Genomic DNA, 15775 nt, shown 5'->3' with positions numbered 1-15775 from the left:
TTACACCCGTATCCTAGCAACGGTTGAACTCTGCTCCAACCAATTGCATTAACGCCAAATTATGATTGACGGATAAAGAACCAATCAGAAGCTTGAACCGCTAACTTCCAGCCCACGCCGCTTTGCATTCTGGGATTGAATCTTTTAAAACGACAACAAACTGTCTTTGCTATTTGTTGTTGGTTTTTATGAATATTTTGTATCTGAAACCACTTCTCCAGGAAAAGAGAAATGGAACATGTACATCTAGCTGTAGAGGAGGATGATCTTTATTCGGGTTACAACGACTATAATCCAACATTTGACTCCGAGGTGAGTTAGCAGCGGCGCTATATTAGCTAGTCTTGAAGTTGGCTAACGTTAGCTTTAGTCAAGTCGTTAAGTGTTGTAGGTATCAGTGCTGCAGTTATTATAAATTATATACACAGATGGTAACTGACGACACACATTAGTTATACAAAGTCTGCAACTGTGCCTTGCAACAGACAATATGTAGCTATAAAATAAACAAAATGTAACGCTAATTACTGACTAATTTCAAGGAACTGGAGAATGATGTTGGCTTCCAGCAGGCTGTGCGGACAAGTCATGGACGAAGACCCCCGGTAAGTACAACAGCTGTAGATATTAAGAAAAGAGACGGGGCTTAAGTAATACCATTTCTATTGTATTCTTGTGTTACTTGAAAATACTGGCATGTTTTCAATTCTCTAGATGACTGCCAAATTTCCTGGCACTGCCATTGGAGCCAGGCCATTAGCTTCTTCATTTGGAGTAAGTACAATATAATTTAATAACTGTCAACAGTACAGATTTTCTTGTTCTTGGGGGATGATGGTGCCATTTTAAAGTCAGCATATGTAACTAATATTCTGGTCCCCAGATACCTTCTTCAAACTATGTATTCTTAGAAATGAACTTAATTAGTAAGAAAAATAACTTAATCATGATGACTGTATGGCAATGATAGATGTGTCCTAGTGTACAGCTGTCAGACTAATATATTCCTAACCCATTCTGACCTATCTTATACTTATCTGGAAGTTGAGTCATGGTTGGCCAAATGTAACGACCCTCTTTAGAGGGTTGGAGGGCTTGGCAGAGGTTTGACTATTACATCCTTTCACACACTTCCTCTCCATCGTTTTGCATAATGATCGTATTCAGGCCAGGTGCGAAGTTAAACCAACCTGTAGGATAACTTTGAGGTCTCTAGCCAATTATCCTCAGACTAAAGACGCTACTTGGATGAGTAGTGAAATGTTTCGACCTATCAAGTAGGAAGCCTAGTTGCCATGGCTCAACTTAACTTCAGCTGGATGACTGAGAATCTTCACCAACCTATCTTATACTTGTTGTTTCATGAAGTCTCGGATTCCTATGGTCTCTTCAATGGGCAGACCTATGACAGGAGCTGTGCAGGTGAGAGGGATTGGCCATTCATAGTTTTTAGTTGATCATTCTCAATTTTATTTACTCCATAGTTACTGTGTAGTGATTTTGATTTGTTATAGGTTTTTAGTGGCATTTATCAAATGTTTGTGTAGTTACAACTGGTAACAATCACGTGTTCAATCAAAGTGTTGATTTCAGATCTACTAAAAATGAAACACATTTTTGATTCATTTTGGTTTATTTTTAATGTGATAGGACGGAGCAGCCCGACCAATGACTGCTGTCCGAGCAGCAGGTTACACCTCCTCCCTGACCCGTGGTGAGTTTAAAGAAGTCCCAGACATAGGTTGTCTATTACAGCTAGTGTTTCAGTCTATCTACATAAGTCTGGTTTTGGATTACCTTGTCATTTAGGTTTAGCTTGTCATTCTTGTCAAACTATTTTCTGTTTTGTGTTTTATAGGCTCTAACTTCGACCCTCTGGGCCAATCTAGAGGTCCTGCTCCTCCACTCGAAGCGAAAAATGAAGACACGTGAGTTGTTAAATTGTCTTTTTCAGTTAGGATCAAACTCTTTAACAGCTTTGCCTTGTGCATTTTGTGGAGAAATGCTTGCATTATCAGAAAACATGATAAAATTATATTTCTTGTTTGTGCCCCTTGCAGACCAGATGAAAAGATTAAAATCCTTGAGAAGAAAGTGAACGACCTGCTAGAAGAAAGCTGCATGGCACACAGCATAGGAGCCTTACAACTGGTCAGACTCATCTTTTACGTACTGTAATAATGGTTTGAATTTAAATTGCCAGGTAAATTAGGTTTTTATTTAGGTTGTTTCTATTGCTGACTTTGGATGGGTGTGTGTGTCTGCACAGGCTCTTGAAAAAGCAAAAGAAGCTGGAAGGAAGGAGAGAACACTGGTTAGACAGCGAGAACAGTCTGGCAATGCAGACATCAATGTAGACCTCACTTACTCAGTAAGTAAGACTGCTGTATATCAATGTATCTGGTAGGATATGATCCTCAGCCACTAGACCACATGTTTTGCTTTTGAGACAATTAACTACTTTAAAAGTGTGGGCACAGCTCACAGGATACAAGAGAATCAGATTCATTTGCGTGAATTGGTTTTTGACTTCATTGCCTTGATTTAGAATTACTGAATGTTTTTTTCATTACCAGGTTTTGCTTAATCTTGCCAACCAGTATGCCAATAATGAAATGTACCCAGAGGCCCTGAACAGCTACCAGGTGATTGTAAAGAACAAGATGTTCAGTAATGCAGGTGAGCAGATTGTACAGGATCAGACTCATTATGAATGTGTTTACACTATGGCTGCTCTCATGAGTGTGTAATCATCTCTCCATGACTATATATCCTTGATTCTGTGGCTGCACCTGACATCAAGACAAATTCCTAGTGCTGTAAAGTGTTCTTTATTTATTGTACCTGGCAGTAAACTGTTTCTAATTCTGATATCTCATGAGATATACAGTACTATAGCCCTTAGCACCTGTAAGTTACAGCCTTCCAGACACAGACTGTTTTTTTTTTTTTTAAGCATGTTTTATTGCAGCATTGTCATCTTTATTTAGTTGTCACAATAGATCCTAGATACTGCATGTGACTTGAAGTGTTGAGTCTCAGCTGAACTCAGCTGGCATGCATTGTTACCCAATGTCCCTGATCTCTTACAGTGTACTAACCTTCTAGGTTAAATTTGGAATGGCAGTAAGAAAAACAGACGTAGTGACAGAAATACTGTGCATGTGCTGTTTTACCTAAAATCAATTGTTGCTCCTCCAGGCCGCCTGAAAGTCAACATGGCCAACATCTACTTTAAACAGAAAAACTACCCGAAAGCCATCAAGTTCTATCGTATGGCTCTTGATCAGATCTCCAATTCTCACAAGGAAATGAGGATTAAGATAATGCAAAATATTGGTGTGGTCTTCATTCGCATGGGTCAGTACTCAGACGCCATAACATCTTTCGAACACATCATGAGTGAGAGCCCCAACATCAAGACTGGATTCAACCTCATCCTGTGCTACTATGCTATTGGTGATCGGGAGAGGATGAAGAAGGCCTTTCAGAAGCTCATCTCAGTCCCTCTGAGCATTGATGAAGACAAATATCTCCCATCTAATGTAAGCTATTACATATGCAGTACTTTTTAACAATCATCAGTTAAAATCTGTCATTTCTGTGTGTCTGTGTGTGTGTGTGTGTCTGTGTGTGTGTGTGTGTGTGTGTGTGCGTATCAAGACATAGTTATTTTGCTGCTGCTACTTTGTAACCTTGTCTTTTGCCTTTTTTAGGATGACCCTGGATCAAATTTGGTTGTTGAGGCTATTAAGAATGACAAGCTTCACCAGATGGAAAGAGATCTGTAAGAAATGTTACACAACACAAACACTTCGATTCAGTACAATATCATAATTGTCTTGGCTTTATCAAATCACTGATGTCATACTTTGTTCCAAAACACTGCAAAACAATACTTCTTCTTTTTACCAAAAACACCAGTGGCCTCTTTTTTAACAATTACGTACAAACAAATCTGGGCTTGAATGATGCATATGCCACATCTAATGGAAAAGTTTAAATGTTTAAAAACAAATGTGATGGAAGACTGTGTACAAAACTCTAACCTATGTGTAAGAACATTTTGAAGACTGGAGATCCAGCTGCTAATAAAACACAAACAGCTATTGTTTTACTATAGGGGAAAAATAAAACCCAAAATAAAAAGGTGCACTGGTGACTGCAGTTATCTTCAGGATGCAACAGCTCTATAGCTTGCAACTATGCTCTACTCTAGACAATCAGTTCTAAAAAGTAAAGTTCTTTACAAGAAAAGTAACTGCTCATAAAGATGAATAATAATAAATACCAATCAAAATATTTGCTTATGGCAAATACATGGATTCTAAATCTGTCTAAGCCATTTTAGAAGATGTTAGTAGTAATTTCTTTTTTCAATTTCTGCTTTAATACCAAAGGCACACAGATACAGTAGAAATGAGACAATTGCTGTTAATTTCTTCACTTAGCAAGAGGAATGAACTGTGGTTGTTTTCAGTGATAGTTTTGTCCTTTATGTGGTTTTGTACCATTAATGTCCTAAATTTTTCTCTGCCTATATACTGTACATAGAAAAGTCCTGGCTGAGAAGTACATCATGACTGCTGCCAAGCTCATCGCTCCTGCTATTGAGACTTCTTTTGCTACTGGATTTGACTGGTTCGTTACTACTTCTTATATATCTTAACACCAGAGGGCATACAATGAATAAGAGCACTACAACTGTAAAGTTGTGTTTTTGAAAGACTTAAAAATATGATGTTGGTACTTGGATATAATTTGAGATACATTTAAAGTGGTATTATCATCATAAATTATAATAGCTGTTTCTATGCCAAAAACTGGAAGTGAAAAACAAACTACAGGAATGCCACTGAATAATTTGGTGTTTTCTGACTAAAATAGAGGTCGCAGATAGCAGTTTTCCAGATGAAGATTCAAATCTTGGTTCAAAGTTTGACTACATTGGCTCTCCACATTGATTTAATTGTGTTTTTTAAGCTAATGGAGTAAATTTCATCATCACTTGAGAAGAGTAGTTGTAATGACTCAACCCACCAAAAGCTGGTTCTTCATTAAAAAATGAAAGAAATGAGTTGTAGCACAGTTCAGCTAACCCCTAACACCTGGCCACAATTAGACGTATCAATGCTGAGGCATAGTTTGCAACAAAGCTGCAAACTCTTAACAAATATCAGAAGACAAGATCACGTTATTGCTCCCTCAGAGTACAGCCTAAAATCCTGTTCCTACAGTAAGACTTGGCTTAAGATGAAGGGGGACTAGGCTTTTGCAGAATTGCTACTCTTAAAATTTAATGTGTGTGTGTATATACAGTTTTTTCTTCTTTTTTTAGGTGTGTGGACATGGTGAAGAGTTCTCAGTACGTTGAACTTGCCAATGATCTAGAGATAAACAAAGCCATCACTTACCTTCGACAGAAGGACTTCAACCAGGTGATTATGTTTGTTTGCTTCAACAGCCTTGAGGGTAATAACACTCAGCTCTGGCATCTCACTTCTAGGATCTGTGGCTGTTAAGAAGCCACATTAGAGTGGAGGAGGGTGAACTTCAAATGTTACTTTCCACTGTTAATATTTTAACTCCGAACTGAGTTGTAGAAGTGAATGGCATCTAAATAGTAAATACTAGTTCAATATTCAGAACTAGCTTAATATCTGAGAACATGCTGCTGTTTTAAAGTTTAGTCAAATGTTTGAATCAAATGTTTTTATGCTTGCTGTTTTTTTTTTGTTGCCAAAATTATGAGTCTATAAAAGTACTCTCACTAAAGCTCAAAGGTACTCTTATCTGTTAGAGTACTTACATACATATTTATTGTTTTTGTTATTCTTTTTACCCTTTTAAAGTTTTTTCACCTTTTTTTTTTTTTTTTTTTTTTTTAAACAGCATTATTTATTTTACAGTTATTTGTCAGCACTGTTTATATACATATGTCAGATTTCCTGCTAAGGCTTTTATAGCAGAACAGCATCAGAATCAAATTTCCCCTTCTCATTGCCCTCCCTTGTTTTGCTTTTGTCTTGTTTCCTTCCCATCTGCATGCGTAAGGTTGAGGTATGTGTGCCCTCCGTTTCCATATTCACATTTAGATTGTGTTTTTCTTTAATTTACTTAATACCTCAGCATGTCTTTTTTTAAATAACAACACTGCAAAGAAAGTAAGGGCAGTTATTGTTGTAAAACCCACAGACCAGTAGGGAATGTCTGGGTGCATAAAGGAAATTATAACCAATAAAACACAATGAGTTTGTAAGGAAATGCATCTTTGCCAGTGATATCAGAGGGCTGATGACAGTGCAGCTCCAAGATGTCTCTGGCTATAGTATTATAACTTTCATAGACAACTGTACACACAGGATTAACATCTGGTGCATGTTTGTGGTTACACTGTTTACAGGTGGTGGTGGTGATGTTATAACCTGCAGCTGTAGCCTAGGTGGTGCTGTGTCAAAATGCTAACTTTTGCACATTAATACTGCTGCAAAATCTTTCCAGTATATAACACGCTTACGACAACTAATTGAAGCTCAGCGGTTTCATTACAAAAAGCTGTGTCTGAGAAAAAAACAATTATTACTATGTATATCAGTCATATGCCTGCATCCTGTGGTCATCTTTATTTTTAAGGCCTGAAAAACATTTGGATTTACTTGGCTTTGTTTCTATCACCAGTCCACTTTATAAACTGCTTTTCCAAAATACAAGTGGAAGTTATAATTATATAGATGGACACTAAATACCACAAGATTACATTATAATTTGATGTGGAAATGTAATAAAACCTTAAATTATGATTTTGTCTAGTGCATACGTTATATACTGGCAGAACTTGTTTTCAGTTACAGCACATGCTAACACAGTGGAAGAAAACTAGTGCAAAGTGTCACCCTGAAAGATTTTGACAATGTGTTATTAGGCGGTGGAAACGCTGAAGACATTTGAGAAGAAGGACAGCAGAGTAAAGAGCGCTGCAGCCACCAACCTGTCTTTCCTCTACTTCCTGGTGAGACCTCTCATTAACTGATCAAATGTCTCTTGCCCTGAAATTGTTCAAACACTCAGACACTTCAGCGCAGAGTGTATGTTTGCTTTGAAAGACAACTGAAGTTAGACCGTCATGTTGAAAAGATGGCTGAATCACAGTCTTCATTAACTCCTCATTATATTTCCTTTTACAGGAGAAAGACTATGACCAGGCTGACAGATATGCTGACCTCGCCATGAATGCTGATCGCTACAACCCGGCAGCGCTTATCAACAAGGGCAACACTGTGTTTGTCAAACAGGACTATGAAAAAGCAGCAGAGTTCTACAAAGAAGCACTAAGAAATGATTCCTCCTGCACTGAGGCCCTCTACAATCTGGGTAACCCTTTATCCAGTACAGTGGTAGATAATGCAGAGATTGATTTATAGTCGAGTAACCTTGCTTCGAAGTACACATAGCTTCTGAATGCCCAAGAAGACAAGAACAAAATAAGTAGTCTTCTTAAAATTATAGTTAAAAGTGTCTAATCACTGTAAATCAGGTTTAATCCAATAACTTCATGTGTCGTGTGTGTATCTGCTGGTATTAAATAAACTTCAATCTTCTTCAATCAGGTCTAACCCATAAGAGGCTAAACCGTCTGGAGGAGGCTCTTGACTGCTTCCTGAAGCTTCATGCCATTCTGAGGAACAGTGCCCAAGTCATGTACCAGCTGGCCAACCTGTATCCTGCTTGGTGTGTCAGGTGGTTTAACTGCTTTAAACAGTTGCTAAATTTATTGTTGTTCATTGAGGGATATAAACCTGCGTCTCTGCCAAAATTGCATAAGCAGCAGCTGGTTCTTGACTCACTGATCTCAGTTACGAGCTTCTAGAGGATCCACAACAAGCAATTGAGTGGCTGATGCAGGTCATTAGTGTAACTCCCACTGATCCACATGTGCTGGCTAAACTGGGGGAGCTCCATGACAGTGAAGGGGACAAGTCCCAGGCTTTCCAGTACTACTATGAGGTGTGACCACAACTGAATATTTTTCTCTCTGGGGACTGAGTAATTTGACAAGTGTTGATGTTGTTGGGTTATGTTGCTGTCCAGTCATTTAGGTACTTCCCCTCTAACATCGATGTGATTGAGTGGCTTGGGGCTTATTACATTGAGACACAGTTCTGCGAGAAAGCCATTCAGTACTTTGAAAGAGCCACACTAATACAGTAAGTAACTCCTAGTTACAGAACTAGCCTGACAAATGGCATGAGTAACAAACCAAAACGATCTACAAAAGATCAGATCATAAATCAGTGTAAGGTTACATGTTTGTTCAGTGTATGTTTTTCTGCTGTTTCTCAGACCAACACAGGTAAAGTGGCAGCTGATGGTGGCGAGCTGTTACAGAAGAAGTGGTGAGAATCACTCTTCATGGCATTGTACAGTAAAATAGCAAGTAACTGGTTTTGCTCTTGCTGTAGATCATGTAAAAGATTATCTAAAGCAAAGGCACAACCAGTGGGTTGTGGTGAGGTAAATACGGTAAAGTGCCAAAGTTATTTAACTTGACAGTATCAAAACTATTAACTTAACTTGTCTTTGCTGAGCGAATCAACAATGACTTTAATTTGATGAATTTAAAGTTTTGAACAAAGATTGTTTTCTTTTTTCTTTGCAGGAAACTACCAGAAAGCCCTGGAAACATATAAAGACATCCACAGCAAGTTTCCAGAAAATGTGGAATGTAATTCACTGTTTGTTTCCCAGTTTTCAACAGAACACTACGTAATCCCCTGATGGGAGGGTAAGCAAAATTAAAACATTGTTTGTGCCCAGGCCTGCGTTTCTTGGTGAGACTGTGCACAGACATGGGATTGAAGGAAGTCCAAGAATATGCTACCAAGCTGAAGAAGGTGGAGAAGATGAAGGAAATGAGAGAACAGGTATTTTTTCCCCTTTCTGCCTCAACAATTTATACAAGTTTCATAGTATCTGTGAATATACGGCACATGGGAAACTATGCACTGTACCTTGGATTAAACTGGAAAATATGTTGGTGTTTACTAGGAACCTTGGTAACTAACAAAATTAAATTGAACTGCAAACAAAAGAAACTTGCACAAACAAAACTCAGTCTGTATAACTAAAAATCCCAAATTTCACATAATTGTTTGACATTGGAACTGTTTGTCACACTGCAGGAAAGACATTAACACTGATCAACATGACATATTCTGTATCTCCACTCCAGATAAATTAAGTCTAGAATGATTAATGCCTTTAATGCAGAACTTGAAACACAAAGTATGTTGAGTTCATATTTACAAATACCCTAATTTAAGGCCAATTAGGTAATACATCTGAATAATATTAACATTCTGCAGCCTTATAAGAGACATCCTTTTTGGTGGTCATATTTCAGACCTTTCGTGAGCTTTCATTAATCATCTTTTCACCAATATTTTGGCGTCCTGTCATCTGTTTCTGGACAAGAACATGCTGATTGAAAACATGCTCTGTTCTGTTGCCATAAAGTGGGTCAGTTGTCCCTGCAGCTCCAGAAATTCATGAAAAACAGCTGGTTTTCCTTTTCCGTTGACTGTCCATGAATCAAACTGTGCTGAAAGGAGAGTAGGCACTACACAGCTGTTTAACACCTGAATGACACTAATGCCTGGTCATTGCAACGGTTGTTCTCTTTGGAAAATTATTAACAGATCTGATGCTACATGCAAGCGTTTAGGATTGTTCATTGTCGCCTTAACATCTGAATGCATTAGATGAAGTGGTTAGCTGTGTAATTCTAGCTGGACAAAATGATTTATGTTTTATTCTCCAGTGGTTGATATGAAGTCTAGATTTGCAAACATTGTTTGTTTTGGACAGTTCTACACCGAGTTATAGTACAAGAACTTTGTGAGTATGCTCCAAACTAAGACCACCTTTAGTTCTCTTGTGACAGTCTTTTTTTTTGTTCATTGTCTTAAGAGTTTTGCACTGATTTTTGCTTTGCACTTCTAAAATGCACTCCAACTCATGTTTAGTCATTTTATATAAAAATGATCAAAATAGATCCAGTAGAACCAGAGACATCTGGGTGCTGATCTAGACATCTTTCTAACTCCACACTCCTAAGTTGTTTTGTTTTTTTTTTTTTTTTTTGAAAGCATTTAATTCTCAGACACAACACTGACTTAAGTGACCCACATCAGGTCATTAATCAGACGTCACTTGCTCTGTGAGGATTGAGAAAATTACTTGCACAATGATTTTTTTTTCTCCATTAATCCATGAATACTGTCCAGGACCTGTAAACAAACTTTGATGTTTGTATTTTTTTATTTTATTTAATTTTTTTATCTGTTTTCACTTTCACTTAGCATTTGCCTGTGAATTAAAGATGATAGAAATATCAAAATTTTAAATAGTGATGCATTGAAATGTATCTTGAAAGATTCAGTAATTGACATCAGTAGTCACTGCTAAATTTAAGCAGAAAGAGAAATGTAATGGTCCAAACCTGGAGGTGGCCTGGGGTCAGTCGGGTTTTGGTTCAGAGTAAGAGCCGTGTGCCTTGGTCCTGTGGAGATGCTCATCGGAGCCAGGAACTTATGAGAAGGATGACTCTGTCGAATCACAACCAGCTGCTCTTAAATCAGGGACGCTGTTGGAGTAGAAAAACAATTCTTAAGAGAGACAGTAAGAGCCAGAGCGTTGACTCATTAATCCCAAAATCCTCCAAACTGAATGACAGCAAAAACAACTGATCCTGCTAATAAAACTGTTAAGTGTATGAAATGATAAATGACAGAATGAATAAAACCAAGAACTTACGTAATATGATTAAATAAGTGCTCCGTCTGCTCTCAATTGTTTTTTTTCCATATATTCATGTTATTTTTATTTATTTATTTTTTTATGAAAATATTTGTGCATAGCTTTTTGTTGGATTGTGTCAGTTTTATTACCTTTTAGTTTATGAGAAAGACGGAGGAGACGAGAGGCAACACGGAAAAGTGTCTCTGGAATCCAACCGTCCTATATTATATAGCAAAGACCATGTCTTCATTTCAAGTTAATTAGTTTACATTTCTGCTCAGATTGGTTTGGTCTGCAGTGTAATCTTAATTTTTCCAACTCTCCTCTTTCTCTGTGGCAGAGGGTGAAGTCAGGGCGGGAAGGCAGTGCCAGAGGTCGGAGAGAAGGCAGCGCAGGGAGTGCAGGTGAGTCATCATAACAAAAACATTCATACTGAGCATTTGTAAACAAATACTATATGCACACTTAGCATGTGCAGTACGCACCAAAATCTTCAGATTACATAAGCACACGGAATTTAGGATAATAATATTTAATAATTTTTAAAAACCCCTGTATATCCACAGTTCCTAAAGCATTTCTGTGTATACTAGTATGCATAACGTGGAATTTTGTGCGTTTTTAGGACAAAGTTTTTGACAACTGTAGAACTGAGTGCTTTTTCAGAATTGTTCTTTTAGCATGTAAAATACTGCATTTTTCTGTTTATATTCCTCAAATTAAGGTAAGGTATTAAATATGTATTATCACTTTGGTACCGTCTTTTAGTGAAGTTTTAGTGTTGTTCATCCTAATTTTCATTCTTTTTGTTCATGTCACTACTTTCCTTTCTCTTTCATCTGTTGTTCATACACGCTGCTGGTCATTAGGGGTCTCCACACCTATTCTCATCTCTCCTAAGAAGGCCAGCGTTATGGGTATACCTCTGAACACCACACTGAGTCCTCAATAGAGTAGGAGGATGCTCTCATGTCCTGTTACAAATCTTCAAATTCCATAAAAGAGGCTTTTGGGAACTCACTTGTATGCCCAGAGGAGTCGGTGACAGGTCAAATATACAGCTCACTTAGTGGTTCAGTTGGTAAATATTGAGTACATTTAAGTACATTCTAACCCAGATCAGAGCATGTTGGAACATCAGGGAGAGGAAGTAAGTTAGTAACATGTTAGAGATCAGTGTTACTGCTGCTATACGAGTTTACATCAGGAGCAGCGTTGACCCGCAGCACTCAACAGCAAATACAGACACACTCTCTAGACCGGCTCCAAAGCTGGAAGGTTGGCTCATCAGTAAATTTCAAATGTGATCCAGACAAAGCAGACAGTTGCCAACATCTTTAAAGAGGCTGAGCTTTGCTCTGCTCTGCAACCTGAATGTCCGTAGTGCCCTCTAGGAGTAGTTAAATATTTATGTATCTTGCTGACACTTGTTAATGTGCATTCTGCTCCACCCTGCCAAGACTTCCATTATTCTGTGTCATGATAAATCAAATTAGAAAACTTCAACTTTCTGAACTTTTATCGACCAGTAGATTTAAATGCCAGAGCTTTATTCATTATAACAATGTTACTGGAAGTTGTTCAGCATGTTCAATCTTTTCCATCTCTGAATATTATTGCTGTCTTAAGTTGTTTAACTAAACCTCAGACTCTTCTCTTACTTCCTTAAGGCACATCAGAGGCTGTCAAAACAGGTGAGAGAGGGAAAGGTATAAATATACCAATAGAACATGTTTCATTAGCTCTGCTCGCACATATAACCGTCTTGCTTATGTCTGTGCTCTTTTCAGTTCAACTCTATAATCTGTTTCTCTGCCTCTCCTGTTGTCTTCTATTGTCACTCTGCTTCTTTCCTCTTTGCTGTCCAGTGTCTCAATCTGAGTCTAAACAACTCAGTCCACTGTTGGACTCAGGGAGAGGTATGTAAGAAAAATAAAGTTTTGCTCTTGGACATTTATTCATAAAATACTTTGACAAAGAGGTCTGAAGGTTGGGTTGTTTTGTATTTAAGAAGCCAAGCTCCAATAGGAAAACACACATTAAAAATTATTTAATTCACTGACTTTCTACTTAAAATGAAACGAGTAAAGTATTTTAAACTGGCACAGCCGTGACTTAGAACAGTCTCCTGTAGTTGAAATCGAAAGTAAGTAAACCGTTGAGGTCAAAGCACCTGAACCTGGTCCAGAAATCTTCTGACAGGCAGCTGTGATGTTGGACTGTGGTCAGCGTTTGCCCTGACCACTCTCACAGGGGAGGAGAGAGCGATCGCCCAAACATTTTTCAGATATCTGAGAAAACGTTGTAGGGACCTGAGAGTTTTCCATCTTTTCTGTAAAGTCTGCATATCTTTTGCACTGTGCATTGTGTGTGTGTGTGAGAGAGAGATTTGTAGATTTGCAGTCCTCTAATGACACAGTCAAGGCTAAAGGTTTGTTTTCTCATGCACCAAAACCTGCGTCATTCTTTGATGTGAATCTGGTAAATGCCCATAATTTTGTGTTTTTACTGTCATTGAGCTCATTGATTCTAGACCTGAGACCACATCAACTATTTGAAGGACGTTACTGGTGCTCATGCTTGTGTTGAAACTCTTAATTTCTGTTCCTTGTCTTTGTTTTAGATTTTTTTTCCCCTTCTTTTTCCAAATAAGTTTCAGCTGGAAAATGAGTTGCAAAAGCCAGAAAGTTTACTTTCCTAAATTGATCAACATCTCTATAAATCCCTTGCAGAAATGTTGTTCTTTCTGCGAAGGTTTTGCATTGCAACTTCAAATGTGCAAACTGTTAACACACGATTAGCTTCCAACCTGCCATGTTATGTCTCTTTTCCGTGTCTCCCAGTTGTATATTATACAAGAGAAATACCACTGAGACCATGCAAGAAAATAAAAAACTGAGGGGAAAGGTAGTTTCCAGTAAAGATCTCCGATTACCAGCGGTTTGTGAGGCCTCGTGTGAGGTGATTGTGACTGTGGCTGAAGGTGGAATATCGGGCCTCCCTCTCTTTCCTGTTTTTCTGCCGTTGCTCTCGTCAGTTTCCAAGGCTACCTGCCAGCCAGATGTGTGCTGCTGCTGTCTGTAATCATGTCTGTCCCTCAGCTCACTAGAGCACTTTGTCAGCCTGAGTCATATGAGCCTTGAAGACTCACACAGCACACACGTTCTCCACTATGTTCATTACATCTTGTGAAGAATGCAAACCTTGTATCTAAGGGGATTAGGATCTGAGCTGCCGTTGCCCAGCGTTTGATTTAAACTGCATTCCAATAGGATGCAATAGTGTTGCTGGGATTGATGCAGATTTATTAATGTATTTTAGTATATGTAAGCATTATAGCAAACCTGTTGCTCAAAATGGCAGAATATGGGGCACTATATGGTAAATAGGGAATGATTTTAATCACAATCTATGTCTTATCTTACAGAAATATTGTACAAATGTTCCCCTTTTCAAATGTAAGCGCTAAGAAATATCCAGTTTAAAAACATAAACACATTTAGAGCACATTTGTGGTGTGAGGGAGTATGTTGGAACGACAGCCCTCATGCACACATTTCACAACACACGCTCTGTGAGATAAAAATCTCACATGTCCACCATGTTGACTTTTCAGACAGCAGATGTGAGATTTGTAAGAATCACTACCTGTGGAAAAAAAAAACAAGTTTCAGCTCAAGCATTTCTTATTTAGTTAGGTTTAAAATAGTGGCCGAGAGTCTCGCCCTGATAAACTGATAAATCATAACTTTTTGGAAAGGTCTTAAAACTGGACTTGAAAATGTCTTCATACAGAGTACAGATACTGAGTGTGATGTTCATAAAAGAGGCTGTGAAAACTTTAAACAACTAATTTTTATTATGACTGATGCTTTAAAACACTGATAATTCGGTACATTTGTTAAATTCTAGTGTGCGTGTGTGTGTCTTTTGTGCAGATAGCAGCCACAGCAGCAACAGCACTAAAGTAGAGCGGCTGAGCGCCAAGATGAGGTCACTTCCCACTTCCAATGAGCCCTACGAGGCCAACAGCCCGAAAGAACTAGGTGGGGAATCGTTTCTCTCTCTCTCTCCTCCTCTGCAGTTAATTACATGACATAAACTGTTACTGAAACTGAAAATGTTGTCTTCTTATCTTTCTTTGACTTATTGCACAATTGTCTTGCTATGTGCTAAGTTAAAGGACACCAGGAGACTTTTTAATGTTAATTAAATGATAATAAAGTAGAGTAGATGGAGGAAATTTTATATTTATATATATCACACATCAATTCTTCCTCTCCTGTACAGATGCATCTTATGTGGACCCACTGGGGCCTCAGATGGAGAGACCAAAGACGGGGGTCAGGAAGCGTGTGGACGATGACGACTTTGCAGATGAAGAGCTGGGAGATGATCTGCTGCCTGAGTAGCTGCTGCCACCGCCCGGCTTCACTGCTGCGTCTAATTGAACGTTTTTCCTCTTTTTGTCACCTTTTTAAAGGCAAGAGCACAAAACTTCATGACAAAAACCAAAACACAGCAAAAGACCACTAGAGTCTGGGAGTGAGAAGTCTTTACCTCCATCAGATTGGTCAAAATGTACGTATGTCTGAAAAACACTACATGAAAACCTGCTGATTGTGAAAGTTATATTTATAAATATCTATTTAGTAGAGACAGACGTACATCAATAAACGCAAGAAGGGGAAAAAATATTTGTATGGATACAGTCTCTTCAGTATTTGGACAGTTGTATCTCTCCGTACCAACATAATCAAATTTTAATGAAAGAAAAAGAGCTGTGCTGACATTTACCTTTTTAATGTTTTGATCCTTATCTGACTAAGTGTGTTAAATGTTTTGGACATAATATGTCTCTCAAAGATAAATGAGACAATTCCCCAAAACATTTTACCAAAACTGAAAAGTCTGCTCTTTTACCCTTTTAGGCAGCTTTTCCTTTTGAGTCAGTGTTGGGGCCTGGAGCCAAAACAAT

At 38.2% G+C, this 15775-nt stretch overlaps 1 protein-coding gene across 3 annotated transcripts; it reads left to right on the top strand.

Moving 5' to 3' along the window:
* The first annotated feature begins 135 nt into the window (after window positions 1-135).
* On the top strand, window positions 136-15381 carry ift88 (intraflagellar transport 88 homolog). Of its 3 annotated transcripts, XM_026376425.1 has the most exons (25): window positions 136-312; window positions 543-605; window positions 715-774; window positions 1369-1422; window positions 1651-1714; window positions 1859-1928; window positions 2061-2151; window positions 2270-2371; window positions 2577-2679; window positions 3202-3545; window positions 3717-3787; window positions 4555-4641; window positions 5339-5438; window positions 6923-7009; window positions 7185-7371; window positions 7608-7716; window positions 7854-8004; window positions 8089-8204; window positions 8341-8393; window positions 8657-8722; window positions 8815-8921; window positions 11138-11201; window positions 12468-12491; window positions 14736-14843; window positions 15088-15381. In XM_026376425.1, the coding sequence occupies exons 1-25, from the start codon at window positions 232-234 to the stop codon at window positions 15207-15209; spliced, it is 2484 nt and encodes an 827-aa protein (XP_026232210.1). In that variant the 5' UTR covers window positions 136-231; the 3' UTR covers window positions 15210-15381. The 3 variants fall into 3 exon arrangements, with proteins under 3 accessions (XP_026232210.1, XP_026232211.1, XP_026232212.1); XM_026376426.1 differs by lacking the exon at window positions 12468-12491; XM_026376427.1 differs by lacking the exons at window positions 14736-14843; window positions 15088-15381 and adding an exon at window positions 12666-14725.
* Window positions 15382-15775: the final 394 nt, after the last annotated feature.

The sequence above is a fragment of the Anabas testudineus genome, chromosome 21 (genome assembly GCF_900324465.2).
Source record: "Anabas testudineus chromosome 21, fAnaTes1.2, whole genome shotgun sequence".
Lineage (NCBI taxonomy): Eukaryota > Metazoa > Chordata > Actinopteri > Anabantiformes > Anabantidae > Anabas > Anabas testudineus.
This window is presented reverse-complemented; position numbering and strand designations above follow the sequence as displayed.

Excerpts from the sequence above, each read along its gene's own strand:
- ift88 (XM_026376425.1), top strand. The coding sequence starts at position 232 with ATGGAACATGTACATCTAGCTGTAGAGGAGGATGATCTTTATTCGGGT. Across the intron at positions 2,152-2,269 it reads GCATAGGAGCCTTACAACTG|GCTCTTGAAAAAGCAAAAGA; the intron begins GTCAGACTCATC and ends GTGTCTGCACAG. Across the intron at positions 7,717-7,853 it reads ATGTACCAGCTGGCCAACCT|TTACGAGCTTCTAGAGGATC; the intron begins GTATCCTGCTTG and ends CACTGATCTCAG.